General features: G+C 53.0%; 2 protein-coding genes across 6 annotated transcripts in view; one reads left to right on the top strand and one right to left on the bottom strand.

The window, feature by feature from the left end:
• The window catches only part of LOC120880948 (myelin basic protein), an 83486-nt gene extending 81178 nt beyond the window's left edge, over window positions 1-2308 (top strand). For all 4 annotated transcript variants that reach the window (XM_040264372.1, XM_040264375.1, XM_040264374.1 and 1 more), the window contains one exon: window positions 937-2308. In XM_040264372.1, the coding sequence (XP_040120306.1) occupies window positions 937-981 (45 nt within the window). In that variant the 3' untranslated portion in view covers window positions 982-2308. The remainder of the gene's footprint in view (window positions 1-936) is intronic.
• Window positions 2309-8131: 5823 nt separating this feature from the next.
• The window catches only part of ZNF236 (zinc finger protein 236), a 57718-nt gene continuing 43256 nt past the window's right edge, over window positions 8132-22593 (bottom strand). The window contains exons 26-31 of one of the 2 annotated variants that reach the window (XM_040264370.1): window positions 18694-18881; window positions 16869-16997; window positions 14975-15172; window positions 13517-13646; window positions 11389-11565; window positions 8132-10602 (exon numbers count right to left, since the gene is read on the bottom strand). In XM_040264370.1, coding sequence (XP_040120304.1) covers window positions 10478-10602; window positions 11389-11565; window positions 13517-13646; window positions 14975-15172; window positions 16869-16997; window positions 18694-18881 — 947 coding nt within the window. In that variant the 3' untranslated portion in view covers window positions 8132-10477. Of the gene's footprint in view, window positions 10603-11388; window positions 11566-13516; window positions 13647-14974; window positions 15173-16868; window positions 16998-18693; window positions 18882-19853; window positions 19921-22593 lie in introns of those variants that run through there. The other variant, XM_040264371.1, reaches the window with a different exon arrangement.

The following is a 22593-nucleotide window of genomic DNA, read 5'->3' as shown; positions in this document are numbered from 1 at the left end:
GGTGGAGGCTGCTCCCCGGTGAACTGAGTGGAGCTGTGCTCTCAGCATCCCAGCCTCACGCAGATAAGCCCATCCCGGGCATCGTTCATGGACCACTTCCCGCGGTCCCTGGGAATCTCTAGTCTAAATGTCAGGGGAGTGTGTAATTTCCTCGGTTCTGTCTCCTCACAACAAAGATCTGAAGCAACGGACATTAAAGCCTTCGGCGCATCACAGCTCTCAGACAGTGTTACAGTGCCGTATTACAGCTCAGTTTTATTTAGAAAGTAAAGGAAAATACATCCTCGCAAAGAGGAGAGAGAGAGTGCGTGCGCACTGGAGAGAGACCGCTGGTCCTTCGGCCTCTCTTTTTATGTCTTTTCCTCCCCCCGGGGCCTGCCCTGTGTAAACTGGGCCAGCCAGGAGTGCTGTTTGTTTTATCTGAGGTCCTCACTCCAGTCCTCAGACCTTTCTTTGTTCTATTTTTGCGGGCTTTCCCCTTCCTTGTCTTTTAGCCACCGCCATCTGGACTCCTTTTTCCTATTCTAACTACCTAACGTTCCCCCCTCAAGAGATGGGAGGCCAAATTCTTTGGGAATTGAGGCGTCGAGGTCTTTCTGGCTACTGCCTGCTGAGCTGGGATGGTGAGGGGAATTGGGCCTCCCATCTCTTGAGGGGGGAATGTTAGGAGAAAACAAGTCCTCCTTTGGGACAGAATGTATCAGTTGAGTTTTTCACCCCCAGAAACGCATGGTTCTCAGATGCAGCGCCCACGCGTCCTGTCCTGCTTGCCCAGTGATGCTTGTAAGTGCAGTGAGATAAAGGATGCTGTGAGACACGGGGTTAGAGACCAGCCGCACGCAGCTCCATTCCCAGAGACAGACCCTGAGGAGCGAGGCCCTGCCCCTGGTGACCACAGGGCCCTGGCTCTCCCAACTCTCTGTTTCTTTTTCTCAGGGAGGACGAGACAGCCGTTCCGGGTCCCCGATGGCAAGACGCTGAAGCCCAGCTCCCCTCCCGGAACCCCGTCCCCAGCTTCTTAATACAACCGCCTCGACGCTAACCATTGTCTAAATTCCCTAGTGCAGCCGGCGCCCCCCCCCCCCCAACCCTGCCCACACGCGCGTCCTGCGGGCTCCTGGCCGGTGGCTCAATGGAGAAGACGGCGCAGCTGTCAGCTCACCCTAGGAGATCAGCGAGGTCCCCGAGGGTCCAGGGTGGGCAACCCTCCACGCCCACCCTCTGCCCTGGGACGGCCTTGGGAGCGGCCCTGGGGACCCTGCCGCCGGGCCCCCACGCAGGCTGTGGAGACCGACCTTGGCTCTGAGCTTCCTTTGGTTTCTTTCCCGCCTCCTCTCACCTCTTAAAGCACTTCCTTTCCTAACCGATCACAGTGGAGCGGCTTCGCGGCGGGAGCTTTGGTACGTGGCAGGCGGGCGGGCAGCTGGGAGTGTCCCGTGTGGTGGCCGCGGCTCACACCCCGGAGGAGCCGATCGGCGCGTGCGGAGAAGGGACGGGGGGAGCGAACTCGGCCGGGCCTCGGGGGGGGGGTCCCGCGACGGCGCAGGCGCGCGGGGACCGCAGCGGCGCCCCCGACAACCTGCTTTCTACGGAGCCCGGCCGGAGGGCGGAGGCGGCGCAGCTCAGAGCGGTGGCAGGACGTTCCGGGAGCCTCGCGGTGGCCGCGGCCATCGCGAGCGCGAAGGTGACAGGTGGCGTGCTCGGCACGGCGGTGCGCACAGCGAACACTAACCCTTGGGGAGAGATAACCAGCCCACCCGCTTCCTCCCAGAAACCCGCTGACCAGCACACTGGCTTTTCCCGAATCGCTGCTGGACTGGGGGCAGGCCCCAGTGAGGACAGGGAGGGGTCCTCTATCCCACTCTTTTCTAACCCCAGCTGACATCTCCCGTGCTTCCCCCATAACCTACTGATTCCCACCTTTTGATTTCAGCCTCTCTCCCACCAGACCCCCACGAAGTCCCCACACTGGCGTCACAACCCCCCTTAGGATGAAAATGAGGAATAGTCAACGTAACGCCCAAATGTGGCTCTTTAATCCCCTTCTAATTCTGAATATTTCGTGTGGGTTTACTATAATGTCTATTAATACATAGCCTCAATGATGAGAGGATAAGAAAAAAAAAAAAAAGAAAATTTCAGAAACAAAATCTCCAAATTGCTCGACACACACACTGCGTCTTTGAGCTGGTTGTGACTGAGTGACCTCCATTCGTGGCCACACCCAACAATGAGAGCTGTGACCACAGGTCTCAAGGAGAGTATGCACTGTTCTTGAACATTGAAATAAAGTAATACACTTTTAATGGTATCTGCATGGCTTGTCTTCTGTGGCTTTTATTCTGGTCTGCAGAACGTGAGTGTGTGTGCTAAGTCACTTCAGTCGTGCCCGACTCTTTGCAACCCTATGGACCTACCAGGCTTCTCTGTCCATGGGATTCTCCAGGCAAGAATGCTGGAGTGGGTTGTCATTTCCTTTTTCAAGGGATCTTCCCGACCCAGGGATTGAACCTGTGTCTCTTAGGCCTCCTGCATTGGCAGGCAGGTTTTTCCTGTAGCCACGGGGAAGCCCAAGAGGTCTGCACCACCACAAAGCTGCAGGAAAGTTCGTTTCCAGGTGGAGCTGTGAGTGGGGGGTGTGCTAGACCCCCAGCCACACATACCTCCATCTCTGCGTGCTCTCTTGCGGACCGTCCCACCGAGTCCAGAGGTGCCAGGAGAGTCTATCTGATGAAGGAAGCCTCTTCCCACCAGAACAGAACAGCACGGTGATCACGCTTTCTCAGATACCCCGTCGATCCGCCCAGCTGCCTCTGCACCACGTGGTCCAGACCGAGAACCGTCTGTGGGCTCCTGTCTGCTCCCCCGCCCTGCCACCCAGGCAGAGGACGGTGAAGGGGCCCCAGCACCAAACCCTGGGAGAGCAGGCCCCGTGAGAGGTCAGGAGCAGGTCAGAGGTTAGCGGCGAGGATGTCGGCTCCATCTAGTGGGCTGGCTTTATAAACCAGGTGTGGGCTGTGAGCTGGGTTTGGGGTTTGTGAGAGAAAATGGGCCTGAGAAAAACACTGAAATGGGCGGGGGGGGGGAAAGCCTCTGAAAATGAGAGCGCCAAGCCTTCCAGGAGCCCTTGGTGCTGTGTTAAGTTGGGGCTGTCGTAATACGACACCAGGACTGAGGGCCTGAAACAGTGCACGTTTTATGTTCTCAGACTCTGGAGGCTGGACGCTCACAGCCAAGGCGCCAGCAGGGAGTTTCTGGGGAGGCCCCTCTCCTTGGACTGCATACACTGCCTGCTCTCTAGGGCACACAACACACTGTGGTGTCTCTCCTTCCTTGTCAGGGATCCAGTCTCACCCTCATGACTGCGTTTAAGCCGTACTTAGCTCCTGGAAGTCCCATCACATCAGGAGTTCACACTTCAGCAAATGGATCTGGGGCACCAGGCAGCCCACAGCAGGGGTGTGTTTCTCCTGCAATGACAAAGGTTTCCTAGACCCCCCAGTTGGCAAGAGTTTGATTAAATGGCAGAGCTGAGGAGAAGGGGGTGCTGCTCCAGGATGAAGAGGCGGCCGGGCAGGAGGGCTGGGTGCCAGGAGCAAGCCTGCACTGGGTCTGCCGCGTGGACTTCAGGCAATGCTGGGAAGCCATCTCTGGGGAAGAGTCTAGGAGGACTTCTTTGTTCTACTCTTGCAACTTTGCTAAAAGTTTGAAACCGCTTCAAAGAGTTTGCACAGAAAGCATCAAGAGTTCAGATTACTAAACTTGAGAAAGATAATTCAAACTGAGCCTTGAAAAAGTGCGTGGTGAGGAGTATCTTGGGGAAGACGGCCAGCTGCTGTCCATCCTTCTCCAGGACGATGGAGGAGCTGGCTGAGGGCACTCTAAGAGCTATTTTGTGTTAATTTATAAGAATTTTTTCCCCTGAAGCTGGTTACCAGGGTAACCTACAATTACTTTGTTCTGATGCTAAAATAGTGTCATAGAACCATCTCTCTTGCTTGAGTCAGGATTTAAAAATCAGGAAAATATCTGTATATCGGCAGGAAAGAGTGTGGGGCCGTGGGTGTGGGCATAGAAACTACCGTTTCTCCATTTTTCCTTAGAGACTAAAGGGATTTAACACTTTCACGGTACTTGTTGTTTTAGTCACTTAATTGTGTCTGACTCTCTGAGACCCCATGGACTGTAGCCCATCAGGCTCCTCTGTCCGTAGGATTCCCAGGCAAGAATACTGCAGTGGGTTGCTATTTCCTTCTCGAGGGGATCTTTCTGGCCCAGGGACTGAACTCATCTCTCTTGTTTTTCAGGCAGATTCTTTACCACTTAGCCATCTGGGAGGCTCCTTTAAAGTTCAGTTCAGTTCAGTCGCTCAGTCGTGTCCGACTCTTTGCGACCCCATGAATCGCAGCACGCGAGGCCTCCTTGTCCATCATGACAATAAAAATCTCCTCAGTGATAGAAATAACATTATGGATGATGCAGAATAAATTAATCACTGGCATTTGTAAAAAAATACTTCTATTCATATGGTGGTGGTTTAGCTGCTAGGTCGTGTCCAAATCTTTGTGACCCCATGGGCTGCAGCACGCCAGGTTTCCCTGTCCTTCACCATCTCCCAGAGTTTGCTCAAACTCATGTCCATTGAGTCAGTGGTGCCATCCAACGATCTCAACCTCTGTCGTCCCCTTCTCCTTCTGCCCTCAATCTTTCCCAGCATCGGGGTCTTTCCCAATGATTCGGCTCTTTGCATCAGGTGGCCAAAGTACTGGAGCTTCAGCATCAGTCTTTCCAATGAATACTCAAGGTTGATTTCCTTAGATTGATTGGTCTGATCTCCTTGATGTCCAAGGGACTCTCTTCTCCAGCACCACAATTTTAAAGCATCACTTCTAAGATGCTCATTCTTCTTTACAGTCCAACTCGCATGCTTTTCAGCTCTGCCCATGCACAAAATGCATCGTCAACTCACGCCCTTAACTGTGTTTAAGTATCAGCAATCTTACATCATCAGAAAGCCGAACATTCTGGAAAAACTCGGCTGGGTCATTTTAAGTAGCTGAGGCAATCCATGGTCGAGGCAGCAGATGAGCCATCATCTGGGAACTTCTCGAGAACCACCACCTCTCCCCACCTGCTGTCCTTTAAACACCAAGAGAACAATGTTCCTCCTACAGACAAGGAGGACAGCAGACTCCTTACCATTCCCTCTGAGCAAAGCCTGGGAGAAAATAAAAACCACTTAGCTACTTCAGTCAGAAAAATTGCATGAAGTGCCCACTCTGTTCTAGGAGTAAGGGGAACAAAGAAAAAAGTTATCTTCAATTCTCTACTTTAACAGAACAATGACTATAACTATGAATTTCTGAAAGTTCGGAGATCCATCTTTAAAAGGGACCAGATGCTGTCATATCAACTAACTCCATTGGTATTTCTGGGAAAACCCAACGTCCTACATGTCTACATGAGTCAATGAGTTGATATTATGATTGATTTTCATTTAAGTTATCTTCAACTACCTTACAAATAAGGGAAAAAGTGGATGGCAAACAAGATGTCCTCAGACTGTTTGAGCCCCGTGGATCTGAATTCATTGCAAATTCAGCATGGTATTTTGTTAACAGGCTGAAAATGTTACCTAGAGAAAATGTCTACCTTTAAATGCTTATAACTCACCCCAAACCCAAATAAGTAAACATATAGGAGTTCTAAGATAATACAAAAGTAACTTTATTATTCTTAAAGCCAGCACAGTGACTTTTGGAATAACTATGCATTCCTAACACAAAATTGTATTAAATAAATGTCATCCAATGCAGAAATAGACCATGGGACAATTCTGAAGACTGAAAAAAAGGACTCTCCTGTAAATTAAAAACAATTAACTTTAAAAATGTCCTTTAGTGGTGAATCAAGAATGAATCACTGTCATTTTAGAAATTTGCCAAATGGATTATATAAATCTTGACACAAAAGCCTTCATGCTGTGAGGCACTACACGTAAAAATGATTAAATAGAATATTTATGATCACTGCCTGTTGTTCCTGTCACTCACTCTTTACTTTTTGATGCTTTAAGTATTTTATTAGTCCTCCATACAAAAATCTGCCGCACCCCTCCATGTAAGTAAGTGAGGGGCGGTGGGTGTGAAGGGAATGGGGTCAGCTGAGACAGAGGGTGAGCTCAGATGGGACAAACGTGGTGGGTTTAGGGGCCTCATTCAGGAAAGGCTTCAGGAGGCTGAGGCAGGCTCTCGCTTCAGCAAGGTGTTTGCCTCCACTGTTATAAACAATGAGATGGCTTAAAAACGCTGCTTTTCAGGAGTAGGAGGTAGAGATATAGAGGCTCCAAATCTGTACCAAGGCACTTTTGAAATTCCTTTCTAAAAACTCCAAAATGCCTACATTACATGAATAGACATTAGGTGGCAAAAAGAGTGGTCCAAAAGTATCAGTTATGTAATTTCATCTTTGCCTCACTGTATACAACAGATTTTAGAAAAAGAACAAATCAGCAACAGTTGGATTAACTGTGGCGGCTGGGTGGGGGGAGCAGGGAAGAGAGGGCACAGTACTGACTTTGAAATAATCATCTGAAAAAATTAGGTAAAAAGCAGGTATAAAGTATTGTTAAAAGTAACCAGGAGGCAGTTCTATACGTATCTTATATACGCATGTGTGTGCAGTCACTTCAGTCGCGTCTGATGCTCTGCGACTTCATGGACTGCAGACCGCCAGTTTCCTCTGTCCACAGGACTCTCCAGGCAGGAATACTGGAGCAGGCTGCCATGCCCTCCTCCAGCGGATCTTCCTGCCCCAGAGACCCAACCTGTGTCCCGCACCTTCTGCGCTGGCAGATGGATTCTTCATCACCGAGCCTCAGGGGAAGCCCCATGTCTTATGCATTTTCTTAAGATCTTGTTATTCACATAAATTGGAGTGATCCTCTTCTAAAGAATGTGTTTCTCTGTGAGGTATGAAAGTCTTCTGCAAAGAGGAAAATCCACGGGAAGCAGCGAAGCCCACCTCCTTTTCAGAATCTCACCCTGTACTACCGTGTGCCTCCTGCCCACAAATACTGGTGTGACTGTAAAACTCAGGCTCACATTTCCTTACAAACGGTTATGGGCAGGGGTACAAACCACTGTTGTGAAGAGACTGTCATGAAGAGACACTCGCTGGTTAAACACTGAGATCGGATGAAATGGAAATCCGAGGGAAGACAGGAACTTTGTTAGGCCGGGTTTGTCTTGTTCTGTCAGTGACTCGTGGTCAGAGCTCGAGGAGCTCCTTTCCGCTGGACCAACAGCCCAAGCTCCCTCCATGCCCAATCCTCCAACCACAGGCCTGTCCAAGCTGCCAATTCCTTGAAGGGCCGAGGGAAGCTTGTGGGGAGGGGCGCTGGAAAAGATGCTCCATTTTCACCTGCTGCCCTTTGTGCAGACATGCCTGCCTCTGCAGCGGGCATGGATGGGGCTCCACACACCCTGACAGCAGAGTCCGCTCGCCACGCAGGAGACCCGGCTGTGGCCCCGACCCCCCTGGAGGAGGCCACGGCAGCCCCCTGGAGGAGGCCACGGCAGCCCCCTGGAGGAGGCCACGGCAGCCCCCTGCAGCATTCCTGCTGGAGAACTCCACAGACAGAGGCCACAGTCCATTGGGTCACCGAGGGCTTGACACCACTGAGCACTAACCCTTCCCCTCTCCACACCTTCCAGCTTCCCCGCCCCAGCACCTGGGAACTACACCCAGCTCCCGGGGTAGCTTCTGAGGGAAGGGGGCTCATCTTGCAGCGGCCCAGAGCTGCCCAGCTCCTTTACCACAGGACACAGCTACAGGCGGTCACAGCCTCTCTACAGACACCTAAGCGACCAGGGTGGCGATTGTTATGGTCAACGGTGGCGGCAACGGAGGCGCTTGCAGCAAACGCAGATGGCAGGCTGGCCTCAAGGCACAGCCTGCTTTTTAAGTAGGAAGCTCTTCACGTGGCCCTCACGAGGGTGGCGCTCGTGTGTGCTGCACGGAGGCGCAGGAAAACATCACTAAAGTTCTTTTCTGTGAAAACTCATCTGAATGCATGCGCCAAACTATCTTACAGTAAATATTTTAAAAGAAAAAAATTAATCACATTTCCTAACTTCATTTTTTTATTTATTGTTATTCCAAAGCAGATATGCTATGATAGATATTTTTTAAAAATACAATTATCTATCCTCAAAACCCTGGTTATGCAGGAGACTAGAAATCTCTTGTCAGAAGACTTTTTATCAACCAGTAAAGTATAAAGATCAACTTGTACTCCACTCCACCAAAAGTTCAAGTGAAATTATGTCTTTACAAAACCTTATTTTTCAAGGAATGTTTTGCAAAGAAGCAGCTTTTATAATTAGGAAGTAAATAAAAATAATACATTAATGTCTTGTGTTTGCCTGATAATAAACTGAGAAGACTCACAAAATGGATTGATAGATTTTTTTTTTCTTTAACCAAAATAAAAGTAGGCTTTAGATTCACCTGGTAAGGCCTTACTTAAACAGGCTGTGCACCAATACAATTCACTGAACTATGCTTTCTATACAATTAGGAATTAAACAAACCCCTTGCAGAGACTGACCTGAGATGACATTTAATGCTAAAACCAAAATAAATAACCTAGCAAGAACAAAATTTTTAAAATTTCAATAATTTCAACTTTGGAGATATTTGTTCACCAAAATTAATCAACATTTCTAAAATATTTTAATACAAAATTATAAAAGAAAAGTGCATTAAAAGCAGAACCTTTAAAACTCTGGCACAATTACAGTTATTCTGAATATACGGACTCCAGCCAGGTACACACACTGACATTCAAGAAAAACCTCAGGATACAGAAGTCCAGTATCACAAGTCAAATAAGGCTTTTTTTTTTTTTTCTTTAAAAAAATATACAATACACAAAGCAGTTTGGAAAAAAAAAAGTAATATTATTTAAGTTTTCAGACTTAAATATTTTCACATAACAAAAGTTTTTATATCACCATCAATACTACTTATATACATATGCCAAAAGTGTGAACAACAAAAAAATCAAAAGATGCCCCTTCAAAAAATAACAGTGAAATGTCTCTTTCTTCAGGAATCTGAAATGAGCTCCTCTCTTAATATACAAAGTCCATACAATATTTATAATAAAACTGCTCTCTTCTGAAACCAGTGAGGCAATGAGAAAAAATAAAGGCAATTATTCTTAGGAAAAACAAACACAAAAAAAAGCAACCCCAGCTTTATGTCACAATGACGAGGATGTCCGTTTCTTTATTAACAAAATGAGTGAATACTGATCTGAAGTGCTTGTTGGAGGTAAAAATGCTGTCGCTCGCTCTGTAACAGGGATAGTGCTTATTTACAAAATATACTGTTCAGCCACACAGAGGCCCATATATCTGCATATGTACATACGTATTTATATATAGAACATATAAATAATTTCCAAGGAGAGAGTCACGTGGAGTAAGAAGTTTCTGTCTTTGGAATGCCGTGGGATCGACGCGTGCTCTGCCCCAGCGAGGGCGGGATTTGGTTGGTTTGGGGCATGTTCAACGTGGCACCATTGATGATACTAAAGGATTCCCTGAAATTAAAAGTACACCTGCTTATGGACGAAGAGAACACCACGGGGCTCGGACAGGTTCCTATCCTCTGGGTCGCTGGGGCGCACGGGGCGGCAGCATCTCCGCTCCCGGGAGCTGGCGCTGCGGTCTGCAGCCTGCAGTGCAGCTTGTGCTTTCTGCTGACCCGGCCGTGGGCCGGCGGGGACTCGGGCGCGTGCGGCCGCCTCCAGCGGGGACGGCCGAGTCCTCACTCGTGGGTCAGGCTGACTCCGTCTTCACGTTCACGCCCCAGGTGCCGCCTTCTCCTGACTGACAGGTAGCTCTCTGTCGTGGAGAGAAGTGGTCCAGCCATCTCTCACGGTCCCAGTATACTAACATACGGTATGCTAAAAAAAAGAAAGAGTCCATTTCTACTAATCTCGAAACACACACAGAACAAAATGGAGAAAACGTCCCTGTGTGTCACAGCATTTCCTCTGAACTTCATGCACCTAGCTTATGTTGGCTTCATGAGCTATGCTTTTTGTCATGGGAAGCATGAAGGAAAAGAGAACCCTCTGCCTTCCCCCACACTGACACCTGTCTTACTGATCACACCACGATGACAGTAAGATCCGGCGGAGGTCTAGCTGGCTGCAGTGGCCACGGGGAGGGTGAGACTGCTGACGTGGACCTGAGTTTAGTGGTCTGCAGAGACATGAGAACGCCGTGCCTTCCACCTTGCCCAGCTCCTTCCTGGAAGTCGCTGAAAGTCAGTGATTATTAGACCATTTTATAGCTAAGAAAACTATTGTGGTGATATTTGTAACACTTGAGGCTTCAAAACAGAAATCCCAAGTGCTCTGTTCTCCACACTTGACTCCGGGACGTCCTCGGGGCGGCGCCTGTCAGAACACGTTGGCCAGGGCCTGCCACTCACTCGCAGGCTCTGGGACCACCTCATCCAGGTGCAGCGCATGGCTCAGTGCCTCCGCTCCATGGTCCTGCTGGCTCACAGGCTCCGGCACCGCCCCTACCGTGGGGACAAAGAGAGAGCCTCAGACACACAGCAATGTGAGATGACACACATATAAACAAGGACAACACAGAGAGATGAGACATTCCTAAACGGCTTTCTTCTCCATCCTAGTGAAGAAAGAATCGTTTGAGCTGCAGGTTTCATGGTTCTGACAATTACTGTTATTTGAACATGAAAGCACACAGCCCTTGTTCGCTACACTCTCACACTCTATGTATCGTAAAGGTTATGCTAATATGACACTGCTGAGTCATAACTAATACCACTGACAAGACTTTTCTAACAGAAAGTAACACAGGAAGCACTAGCGTGTAGACATCAGGATGGATTTTCTCTTCCTCCAAAGCTGCCCAGCAGGAAGGGTACTGCTCTGTGGCTCCCTGAGACTCTGGGGTCCTCACCCCTGCACTCAGGCCTGACTGCACGCCTGGCCACCGCGCCTGAACGTGAGACACAGGCTGCGGTCCAGCCCCTCCTGGCACAGCCCCCACCAGGTGACTGGCCACCACACCCATCGCCTGGAGCTTCCAGACTCTCCGAGACGACGTGGGATGAGGCAGACAGGGGGCCACAGCAGGCCCCACCGAGATGCCCCCTCTCTGCCAGCACCGACATCGGTGAGTCACAGTGGGAACAAGGTCGCCTGCCTGCAGGACCACAGGGCACAGACTTGGGTGACCTTGACCCCACAGTGGCTCCCCAGCCCTTGGGACACAGTGTCCAGGCCGCCGCTGTGAGGAAGAGGCCTCCCCCCGCCTGCGGTGGCTGCGGGCCCCTCACCTGCGTAGCTGTGGGCCCGCTTCATGTGCAGCTTCATGTTGCTCTTCTGCGTGAAGCCCATGACGCAGTAGTCACACTTGTACGGCCGCTCTCCTGTGTGCTTCTTCATATGCACCTGCAGCGCACTCTTCTGGTTGAAGGCCTTCTCGCAGAGCGTGCAGTGGAACGGCCGCTCCCCTGTGGACAGACGATGCGGTCAGCACCCCGAGGGCCGGCTGCAAGGAGTGTACAAACACACACGCACACACAAGAGCTTCCAGGGACATACACGCATACACACACATGAGCTCCCAGGGACACACACATACACACACACGAGCTCCCAGCAAGGGATGTAAGTTCTACAGGATCCTAGTCACATCCCCCTGCTGTGTTACTCAGGTGGCTAACCCAGGGTCTAGCAAGGCTGCTCTGTAGGGAGACACAGAAGACAAAGCTACGCAGTCCCGGAAGTATCCAGAAATGAACAAACATGGGTCAAACAACATGCTTCCAAGAGAAAAGCTGAACGATGTCGAGGACATGGGAATACCAAATCCACTTGATTAAAGTATGGTTTATACAGTATCTTTTAAACGTTAATTGCTTTCAAGTTGATACATAAACTGACAAACGGAAGAAAAAGCTACCGAGAATGACCTCTGCAGGGAGCCCACCCCAGGTGAGCATGTTTCCTGGTGAAGATCTATCCAGGTGAGGACCTGCCCAGGAGAGCAACCACCCAGGTGAGGACCTGCCCAGGAGAGCAACCACCCAGGTGAGGACCTGCCCAGGAGAGCAACCACCCAGGTGAGGACCTGCCCAGGAGAGCAACCACCCAGGTGAGGACCTGCCCAGGACAGCAACCACCCAGGTGAGGACCTGCCCAGGAGAGCTTCTGCCCAGGTGAGCACTACCTGGTGAGCACCGTCCAGGTGAGCACCTGACCAGGAGAGCACCACCCTGGTGAGCACCACCCAGGGGAGCACCGCCCAGGGGAGCACCACCCTGGGGAGCACCTACTGCACAGCCACTCTGGTCCTGGCTGCCCCACCTCCCCTGTTGTCACTCACACACTTCCCAGCCCCAGGACCGAGTCCTCGCTTTTCCAGGGTATGCACAAGCCTTTCCTAGGCCTAGAAAGTTCTTTCCCACATGCCCTGCGTGGCTGCCTCTCATCCCCATGAGGCCCCCCAGGTCAGGTGCCAGCACCCTAAGGCTGCTCTGGAGGCAGCGGGTCGCCATCCTCTAGGTGGCCCTCCTCAGCGATGACAAGGGAGGTCTCGGGACTGCTCTCAATGGCAGGCAGAGTCCTAGAAACAGCCCCAGGGTCTCTGCCCTTATCCCTGGACTGGGACCGTGACATCACACCCAAGGAAAAGGACAGCCACGGGTGAACTGAGGGCCCCATCAGATAAGCAGGGCGATGGAAAGGGAGACGACCCTGCAGGCAGCTCTCCTCACAGCGCCGGCAGAAGCAGGGTGCTCCCTGCAGACAGAGGCAGAGCTGAGGAGAGGACCTGGACTGAGGACAGCCACCCCCGCGGGCAGGGAAGCGGCCCCAGCAACAGTCAGGAGGCACCTGCGAAGGTGTGCAAACCCTGCCCATGCATGTGTGCTCTTATACAAGGCAGTCGTTTCCAGCCCCAAGTCATGGTCCTAAAGATACACACTATGGAGCAACGGCGGTCTGTCACTTGAGCTCCTGGCTGGCACCCCGTGGGCTCCAGGATCTGTGCTGACAAGCAAGGGCATCTCCGAGGACACGCAGCCCATGGAGGCTGCCAGGTGCCTGCTGACGACACAGGAGGCCCAGATGCCAGCCAGGGCACCAGGGAGGAGCAGTCCTCTGAGGGTGAGGCGGAGGCGGCCGCTGAAGGGGCCCCACAGCTGTGAGAACTGTGAGAAGGCTGGGCGCCAGATAGAGGCGGGCAGGAGGACCTGAGACCTGCACGCACAAACAGCAACAGCCTTTCTGGGGAAGTCAGCTGCACGGTAAACTGACGAAAAGTCAGGAAAAGACCTGAGTGGGTCGTGCTTCACCAACTGGGTGCGGTGTCACGAACGAACATTCACATGCTGCGTGTGGCCCTTCTGCCCCGAACAGTGGGCGGCAGGACGTCTCACCCGGGGCCCTCCCAGGGGCTACCTGTGTGGATGCGGCTATGGCGCTCCAGCTGGCTGGGCTTGGCAAAGGCCTTCTCACACGTGTCACACTTGAACACCCGCGGCTTCTGAGAGCTTAAGGAAGGACCGGCCTGATGCGTCTGCATATGCTCCTGGGGAAGACACACACACGTGAAGGACACTGACGATCGTAACAGAGCCTCACAGACCTGAAGCGGGACAGGAAAACCAGCGCGGAAAGGCCATTCGGCGGGAGGACGACCTCAGGCTCACCTCCGGTCAAGACCCCGCGGAGCAGAGTTGGGGGTGGGTGGGTGCTGGGGCGTGGCCTGCCAGGGAGACCCAAGCCCCCCGAGCCCGGGGCTTCATCCTGGCCTCCCTCCCTGTCTGCCAACTGTGACAGGTTTAGAGGGCTGGCTGGGTACTTCACGGGATGTTCCTCAACTGACATGTGTCTGACATTTTCCTCAAAGTTAGACCAGGGCTGTGGGCTGGGGGGCCGGGGGGCAGTGCTGCTGCCATCTCGTAACACCGCCACGCGTCCACGGCTGCACCGACCGACTCTGATGGAGTGGTCAGCGTCTGCCAGGCCTCTCAGGGAAAGGTGGTCTGTCTGTAACACACCACCCCAGAATGGTCACGGGAGAGAGAGCTACGCCTCAGAAACATCAATGTGTATGATTTCAAGTACCCTCAATTTTCTTTAACCATTTTTATTCTTTTGCTTCTTTAAAAGTATTTATTCTCTATCAGACTATAACTTCTGTACCCTCTACTACGGGTGTAAAGCTAAGCACTTTATATTCCTCTGACAGGCCTGAGCATTTTATCAGCAAGGCGGAGCTGCCAGTGTCGCATGGCCTGACCAAGAGGGCAGACATTCTGAGTGGCAGAGTCAAATCCAGAGGCATGGGCAGCACCCCGACCTCACCAACCTCCTGGCCATGGCCTCTGCAAGGAGAGCTGCTTTGATGGTCAGTGTTTCATTTTTAAAAACGGACGTGGAGCTCTCTTTTTCAAAGCTTATTAATTAATACTGGGATCTCCCATCTCAGAAAACATGGTAGGAGCAGAGGTGAGAAGTGTAGCGAGCTGCAGGCCTGGAGAACAGAAGCTGGTGTGCTGCCGGAGTGACTCCTCGGCAGGCCCTGAGAAAGGAGGCCTGGGCCCCGCGTGCACCTCGGCGTCTACAGGGCCTGATGCTCCGGTGACTGAGCACAGAGGAGGGGGCCTGGCCTGGGTGTCGCGGAGGCCAGACACACATGCCCTGGGCTGTGCCCCCGCCAGGTGACCTCGAAGCCATGTCCCGGTACCCGCCCCGCCTTGCAGGCTCCTCTACTGTGTGTGCGTCTACGGCGGGTCCGCCCTTCCCCACAGGCAGGAGGGCACTGGCGGCGCTCCCGTGGCCGGCAGGTGCACACACCCCGCCCCACCCTAAGTGCGGCACGGGCACCTCCGTGCTCTCGCGGCGGGGCTGTACCTTGAGGTGCGTGGCGCGCTTGAAGGCCTTCCTGCACACGGGGCAGACGTGGATGCGCTCACGCCCGTGGGCTGCCTTGCTGTGCTGCAGCAGCAGGCCGGCCGAGGCAAAGCTGCAGCCGCACTCCAGGCACGCGTGCAGCCGGGCCTCCTTCTCGGGCACACTGCCCGGGGCCAGGCTGGCAGAGACGTCCGTCACCTGCAACGGGGCAGAATTCCAACCGAACCACTGAGACCCGGCTCCCAGACAACACCCGACAGCCGCTGCAGGCTTCCGCCCATTGCTCTCACTCATCTGGGCTGTTTTGTTTTTTTTTTTAAAAAGGGATGAAAAAAGCAATCGAATAGTTCAGATGATGCAAGGACGTCACACGCTGCAGGAAAGGGATCGGCCTGTGACTCCTGCGTCAGGTGGGCATGCGTCTGCACAGGAGCATCTGTGTTAGCAAAGAAAAAAACGACAGACACACCTGTGCTCAGCTCCCCCCCCAAAATGCGTCTCTCGTGAGTCTTTTCACAAAGGTTGAAAACCACCGGGAATAAATGACACTCAAGGCTATTCTGTTACTGCAGGAAACAACCCACCGGATTAAACAAATGACATTTAAGGAAGGACACCCATTAAAGGCCCTGGAGGCCCACTGACACTCGTTTTTCAAACTTACAGTAACTGAAACGCACACAGGACGTGTTTCTGACTCACACGTTGCACTCACGGGGTGGGAGCACTCAGTACCTGCCGCCTGTACTGTACCCACAAGGACAACAGGCCGTGCTGAGCCCTGAGACCTGCGAGTGCGTCCCTGAACGCGAGCGTGCTCTTGTGCTAACAGCTGCACAAACCAAAATCCAGCTAAATGGGCTCTGGTTACTGAGGCCAGATGGGGAGAAATTCCCATTCCTGACTACATCTAATTTCTATTTGAAAGAAGTCCTAGTCTCACCGAAAGACCAAAAACTAATCTCCTTAAAATCCATTTGCTAAAACTGCTTAAGCATAAAATTTAATTCTTCAGAAATAAAAAATTTCAGAGATTATCGGTATTTTACTTTTCTGAAAAGTTTTAGGGGTTTTTAGATTCTTTATATTTAGAACTATCATTTATTAAGTGTTTTGTCCACCCCCTCCAAAAAATGCATTTTAAGAAAAGAGACCAGTCAGATGACCAACAGGTCTTGCACACACACGTAAAAATGCCTATGAAAAGGCATAACAAGACGTGAAAGAAACAGCAAAGGTGTCCAGGAAATCCAACAAAAAGAACTAAATGCAAGGGAACGACCACATGCAGTCTGCTGCTGCTGCTGCTAAGTCACTTCAGTCGTGTCCGACTCTGTGCAACCCCACAGATGGCAGCCCACCAGGCTCTGCCGTTCCTGGGATTCTCCAGGCAAGAACACTGGAGTTGGGTTGTCATTTCCTTCTCCAGTGCATGAATGTGAAAAGTCAAAGTGAAGTTGCTCAGTCGTGTCTGACTCTTAACGACCCCATGGACTGCAGCCTACCAGGCTCCTCCATCCATGGGAGTTTCCAGGCAAGAGTACTGGAGTGGGTTTCCATTGCCTTCTCCACATGCAATCTGATCAGTGGGCAAATCAAGCAGACACTGGTAAACTGAAAACCAGGTCTCAGAGCTTTGGTTACATCTCTTTCTGACCCAGAATCATGGCGCGAAGGGGAACCTGCATCCACCCTGGGTCCCTGCGCTTGGCGCCTGCTCATCCTCGGCAGACATGTGGCCCCAGGTGCACAGAGCCCTGGCCGGTGGCTCTCCCCATCCTTAGCAGAAATGCGGCCCCAGGCTCACGGAGCCCCAGCCGGCAGCTCTCCCCAGGACCCTCCAGGCCAACCCTTCTGAGGCCTTCAGAGACTGCAGACGACACGTGTGCTGTACCTGGTAGGTGATCTCCTCACAGGCGGACGACGGCTGTGCGGGGGGGCTCACCAGGATGACCTGGGGTGAGCCCGCACCCCCCGCGCCCGAGAGAGAAGGGTCCGTGAGTAAGGCTGGGAACTGCTGACCCTGTGGAGAGGATTACTGCTTCAGCAGCTGCGACATGACCCCACCCAGCTGTCACTAAACACGGCGATATCTGGTGGGTGCTGTGCGCTGGCTTCATAAGATGTAGACACTGGGGGAAGTGGGTTAAGGGAGGGCCTGTGGGATCTGTGCTATTTCTTTTAATTGACTGCAAATCCACAATTATCTCAAAAAAAAAAAAAAAAGGCTTAATAGAAACAAACAAAACCCCAGGGCTTCCCTGGCAGTCGAGTGGTTAAGACTCTGCACTTCCACTGCAGTGGGCTGGGGTTCGATCCCTGGTCAAGGAAATAAGGTCCAGCATGCTGCACAGCGCAGTCAAAAAAAGCAACAAGAACAACAATAAAAAATCCTGAATACAATGCCATTTACTAGCTTATTACTGGTGTCTCAATGGCTAATTTAAGTAATCTTAATGCAAATGCCCTGATTCAAAAGTCAACTGCCTAATAAACTAAATGTTGACAATTAGTGACACTCACAAAAGTGGTGACCTGAATCCACTAAGGGGCTTCACCTAAAAGTCACTTATTTTGGGTTTGTATTCTTACTTGCAGACTCTTTCTTTCTTCACTGTATTTCAGTACACTGATGTGGAAATCACACTAGTTCTCACTCCTCAAGTGCACATCATTCTGTAAGCGACTGAGCACTGGCTGAGGGGAGCAGGGTCTCCTCAACTGCTCAGGGGGCCCGGGTGAGCACTCTCGTGGGCCAGGACGAAGCCCCTCGTGTGCAGTGTGTCCTGAGTCCCCTCGAGAGGGCCAGACTTGCTGGCGGCGACCTCACAGAGCAAAGGGCATGTGTCACGGCCAAGTTCGCCGTGCAGATGGACCCAGGAGCAGGCCAAGGTGGCGTCACCGGTCTGGACGGGGAGGAACCAAGTCCTTCCTGGGGTCAGACAGCCCGCGCGGCCACCCAGACCTCATCTCCCCAGCGCAGAGCCCGGAGGCCGAGGTGGGGCTCAGACAGGAGCGGGGAGACCCTCTGCCCTGCTGCCCACCCGCGGCAGCCTGCACGGCGCGGACCCTGTCAGAACTCCACACGGCTGCCTCACAACTACGCCTCGCCAGAGCTAATCACCGCTTCTCAGGATTTTCCCAATGGGGCTCTGAAGGTTTGTCAGCATCTTAACCCTCGATCCAGCACACCTACTGCAGGGGTTCATCTAAGAACCTAAGTGGCAAGGAATACTGGAATTCCCACACCACTGACAACAGCTGGGGTGCCTGGGAGCCCCCTCGGTGACCCCATCCACAGGGAAAAGGGCCTGGGAGCCCCCTCAGTACCCTCGTCTACAGGGCGAGAAGCTGTGAGCACACTAAAACGTCTGCAGAGCTAAAATCACTGATGCCAACACGGTAAAATTAACAAGGGGGGAAGAGTTTACACTACACGATACACCCATGAGCTTGTTTCTGTAAAAGTCAGAAAAAAACGTGCATCCGTATGTGTGTGTAGAAAGGTCCAGAAGCATGTACACACACGTTCACTGCAGTTCCATTGGGGCGGGGGGGTGGATTACTTATGCTTTTTTGCATCGTCTGGATTGTCTTATACTTCCCATTTGGCATCAAAAAATTACTTTTTAATCGCAAAACCACCGGCTATGTTTTGCATAGATTCCCTCGGAAAGGTGTCTGCCAGGAGGACCCCGCCAGTGGGGCGTGGCACCCACCTGAGAGGCGATGTTGAGCGTGACGGTGTCCAGCCCCCCAGACAGCAAGCCCTGGGTGTCTGCCAGGGTCAGCGTGACGCTGGCCTCGGCCCCCACCGCAGACGAGGACATGACCAGGCTCTGCGCAGAGACAGCAGACGGCGACAGCGGCGTGGTGGGAGGCAGGCTTCCAGCTGTGGCGTTAAGTTCTACGAGAGAGGGGAAGCAAGCAGGTGAGTGGAGAAGCCAGTGAGTGCACGGGCGTCGGCGCGGGAAGACGGCTCTCGCGCAGCAAGGAGTCGGTCACGGTCAGCATCTACAGCCCTAGGCTCGCGAGTCTGCACCACCAAGACCACTGCCTCTCAGATTCCGACGCTGCCGCAAGGCCTTCATGAACACCTACGTGTCTCTGAACGCAGACTCTGCCCCATCGCCTCTCAGATTCCGACGCTACTGCAAGGGCTTCATGAGCACCTACGTGTCTCTGAACGCAGACTCTGCCCCTCCAGCGTCACACACTGGAACGAGCAGGGATAAGAAGAGCTGAAGGTGACTCCCACGGTCCCACCCCTGCGGCCAACGCAGAAGGGAACTCGGACAAGAACTTCCAGGGTCCCATCCTCACCAGGACCCTGAGCGATGACCCACTCCGGAGCGGATGTCTGGCGACTCCGCTCACGTTCACAACCCCACCGTCCTGCACGTCTGCCTAGCCTGAGACATGGGCTCTCCAAACGGCCCTCGCAGCACCCCCTGAGCACTGACTCATCCTGCGCGGCACTCCAGCTCCCTCTGCAGCCAACGATACGAGAAAAGAGGACACTGGGACAGGCGAGGCAGAGACGGGCCTTCTCTCCACACAACAGAGACTCATGCACCTTCTGGCAAACGAGACGGCTCGGCGTGGGGTCAGCACCCAGATCCTGGGGGGCTCCAACCAAGACGCGCGTGAGCGTGACACACATGCACATGCGCGTGTACACACACAGGCCGTCCTTCCGCTGGCCTGACAGTGACTCAGCGCCCACTGGCTGCAGCCACGGTGCCAGGCCCCGGACGGGCCCTCCCGCAGAGCACCACACGCCGCTGCCTGGGGATGTCTGAGCACGGACACCACGTGGCCGCGGGCCCTGGCTGACCCTGGGCCTGCTCCGAGGCATGGCAGGGGCCAGGCTACTTACTTGTGGCCGGCGTCCTCCACAGATCCACACTCCCGGACTCGCACACTGTGCCGCGCAGACCTGGAACCTTCAAAAGCAGTACAACCATTAGGAGGCTGCGTGCGTCCACTCTGAAGCACCACGCGGCTCCCGAAAACCTCGCCAGCCCCCCCATGCGCAGCCCCCGCCAGGACGGTCGTGAGTGTGGATCTGTGGAGGGGCGGCACCCTGCAGCCGCCATGCCCTCCACACGCCTGGATGCTCACACACGGCATGCAGAGGCGAGTCTACAGGGAGGGCGAGGTGGGCAGGGACTGCAGCCCCTGGCCAGGCCCAGCCAGTGGAGCGGGGGCTCCATCGGCATCACTCAGGAGAGACCCCCGGGTGAGAGAAGCAAGAGCAAACAAACTGCTAATGGCAGGGCTCACCCTGGGGCAGACGGCGGGACACCAAACGTCACCCTGACTCCCAAGACAAAGCCAAAACCACGAGACACGCCCGCCCTTCTGCTGACTGTCAGAGCAGGCGAAGGACCCAGGACGTGCAGCCCAGTAGAGCAGAGACAGCAGAAGCAGGGTCACTAACCATGGGGCACCCTGACCCCGAGCCCAGAGAGGACACCAAACAACTGCAAGGAGAGGTGGAGTCCACACTTCAACCAGACAGTGTGGCGAGTGAACCCTGAGTAATACTCAAGAGATTTCCCACAAGAGGCACGATCCTGGCTCAAGCACAGCGAGCCTCCATATGGCTGAAAAGAGCCCAGCTCAGGGGTAAAGAATCCACCTGCAATGCCAGAGACACAGGTTCTATCCCTGGATGGGGAAGATCCCCTGGAGGAAGAAATGGCAAGCCACTCCAGTACGCTGGCCTGAGAATCCCACAGACAGACGAGCCCGGTGGGCTACGGTCCACGGTGTCACAGAGAGTAAGACCCGACTGAGCACACCCCTTACTATACTTAAGTCCAGGAGAAACAGGGGCTAAAACTAAAATAACCTCACAGACAACTAGTAAACAAAAAACCCATCTCTTCTCTCACTGAAAGACGAACTCGATTTCTTCACCAAAATCATCTTAAAAATGGACTAATGGAAGAACAAAAAGATAATACCCGTTTAAGATAAATTCCTTAAAAAGCTGTGCTAAATTCAGGCCTCTATGAGGAACGACTTTCTGCCTCCCAAAGGGTACTGAAAACATATTCTGACTGTTCTGTAGGAAAACCGTTCGCCAGGGGTGTAACCTGGAATTGACTCAGAAACAGCCTCCAAAGCCTGGCACACAGCGGAACTAGCACACGTGCTTCACTCTGGACGTGAAACTGACTCATGGTCGCGCTTCAGATCATGCGTAAACCACTAAATGGCAGTGGCAGCCGTCTCCCCACTGAGATGCAAAGAGCCCACACTGCTCCGGAAGCCGACCAGCCCCGACCGTGTCCCGTTCACACGGAGGGTGAAGACCAACGCCCACCACATCACCTGCCCCCCGCGGTGACGACGGGCCTGCAGTGTAACTATCACAGGGTCACACTGAGGGGTGCATTCTGGGGCTCATCCTGCAAGAGGCATGTTTACTCTCCAAGTCATTTCCATTTCAGCTCTTACTCGTGTGGCCTGAAGTTCGATCCGGGACTGAACGACTTGAAGGTAAACGTTGCCCATTAGTACACTGTCTCTTGACAATAAGGTACAGACAAGGTTCGGCTTACTTAACAAACTCTAGTGGAATGTGCAAACCTCGCTAAAAACATCTGCTTGGTACCACGGATCAAGTGGTTCAACGTGTGAGGAATCTCTCCCTACAGTCAGGATTCTTCAAAGATGCCAAAGGTGTTTAAGTTAATAGTGCAATTGAGTGCTTATGTGAAATTAATCCTGTATTTATAATAACTGATACAAAAGTCCTTTAATTATGAGCACATCTTTATGATATCATTAGACTCCTGAAAAAAATTTTTTTTTAAATAAGGTACCAAATTAAGCTAAAGGGGCATCAAAAAGAAGGAGAAAGAAAAGCTCTAGGGTGGCTCTGCAACAGTTAGTCTAAACAAAAGAAAAACTAAATCAGGAAAAAGGGGCGTGCTCGCCGTTTCTACAGAAACATCCAAGCGTGTGTCCCGGCCCATGCACCGCAGGCTGCTGTCCTGGCCCGCACAGGCGGCACTCGAGCCAGGACGCCTGAGGGCTGACCGACAGCACAGAGGCCTGAAGAGGCGCCGGCGCCAGGGCAGAGCCCTCAGTAGAGGCTTCCCCAACCCCCTGCTCCACGCTGATCGGAACATCACCAGCTTGAAGGAACTGCTCTCTCAGCGAATGCCGGGGTTCACCAAGCCAAGCAAGGCGCCACTCCCTTTAAATGGAAGCACCCAAGACTCTCCTTGTCTTTCCACTGACTGACCCGAGAGTCACTAAAGACAGCAAGCAGAGCCCCCAAGGAGAAGGACGGTCCCACCAGAGCCCCCGAGGAGACGGACAGTCCCACCAGAGCCCTTGAGGGGACGGACGGTCCCACCAGAGCCCCGAGGGGACGGACGGTCCCACCAGAACCCCAAGGAGAAGGACGGTCCCACCAGAGCCCCGAGGGGACAGACGGTCCCACCAGAGCCCCCAAGGGGACAGACGGTCCCACCAGAGCCCCAAGGAGAAGGACGGTCCCTCCAGAACCCCGAGGAGAAGGACAGTCCCTCCAGAGCCCTGAAGGGACAGACGGTCCCACCAGAGCCCCCAAGGAGAAGAACAGTCCCACCAGAGCCGCC

The sequence above is a fragment of the Oryx dammah genome, unplaced genomic scaffold (genome assembly GCF_014754425.2).
Source record: "Oryx dammah isolate SB20612 unplaced genomic scaffold, SCBI_Odam_1.1 HiC_scaffold_22, whole genome shotgun sequence".
Lineage (NCBI taxonomy): Eukaryota > Metazoa > Chordata > Mammalia > Artiodactyla > Bovidae > Oryx > Oryx dammah.
Note: the sequence above shows the minus strand (reverse complement) of the source record. Positions and strands in the feature narration are given on the sequence as shown.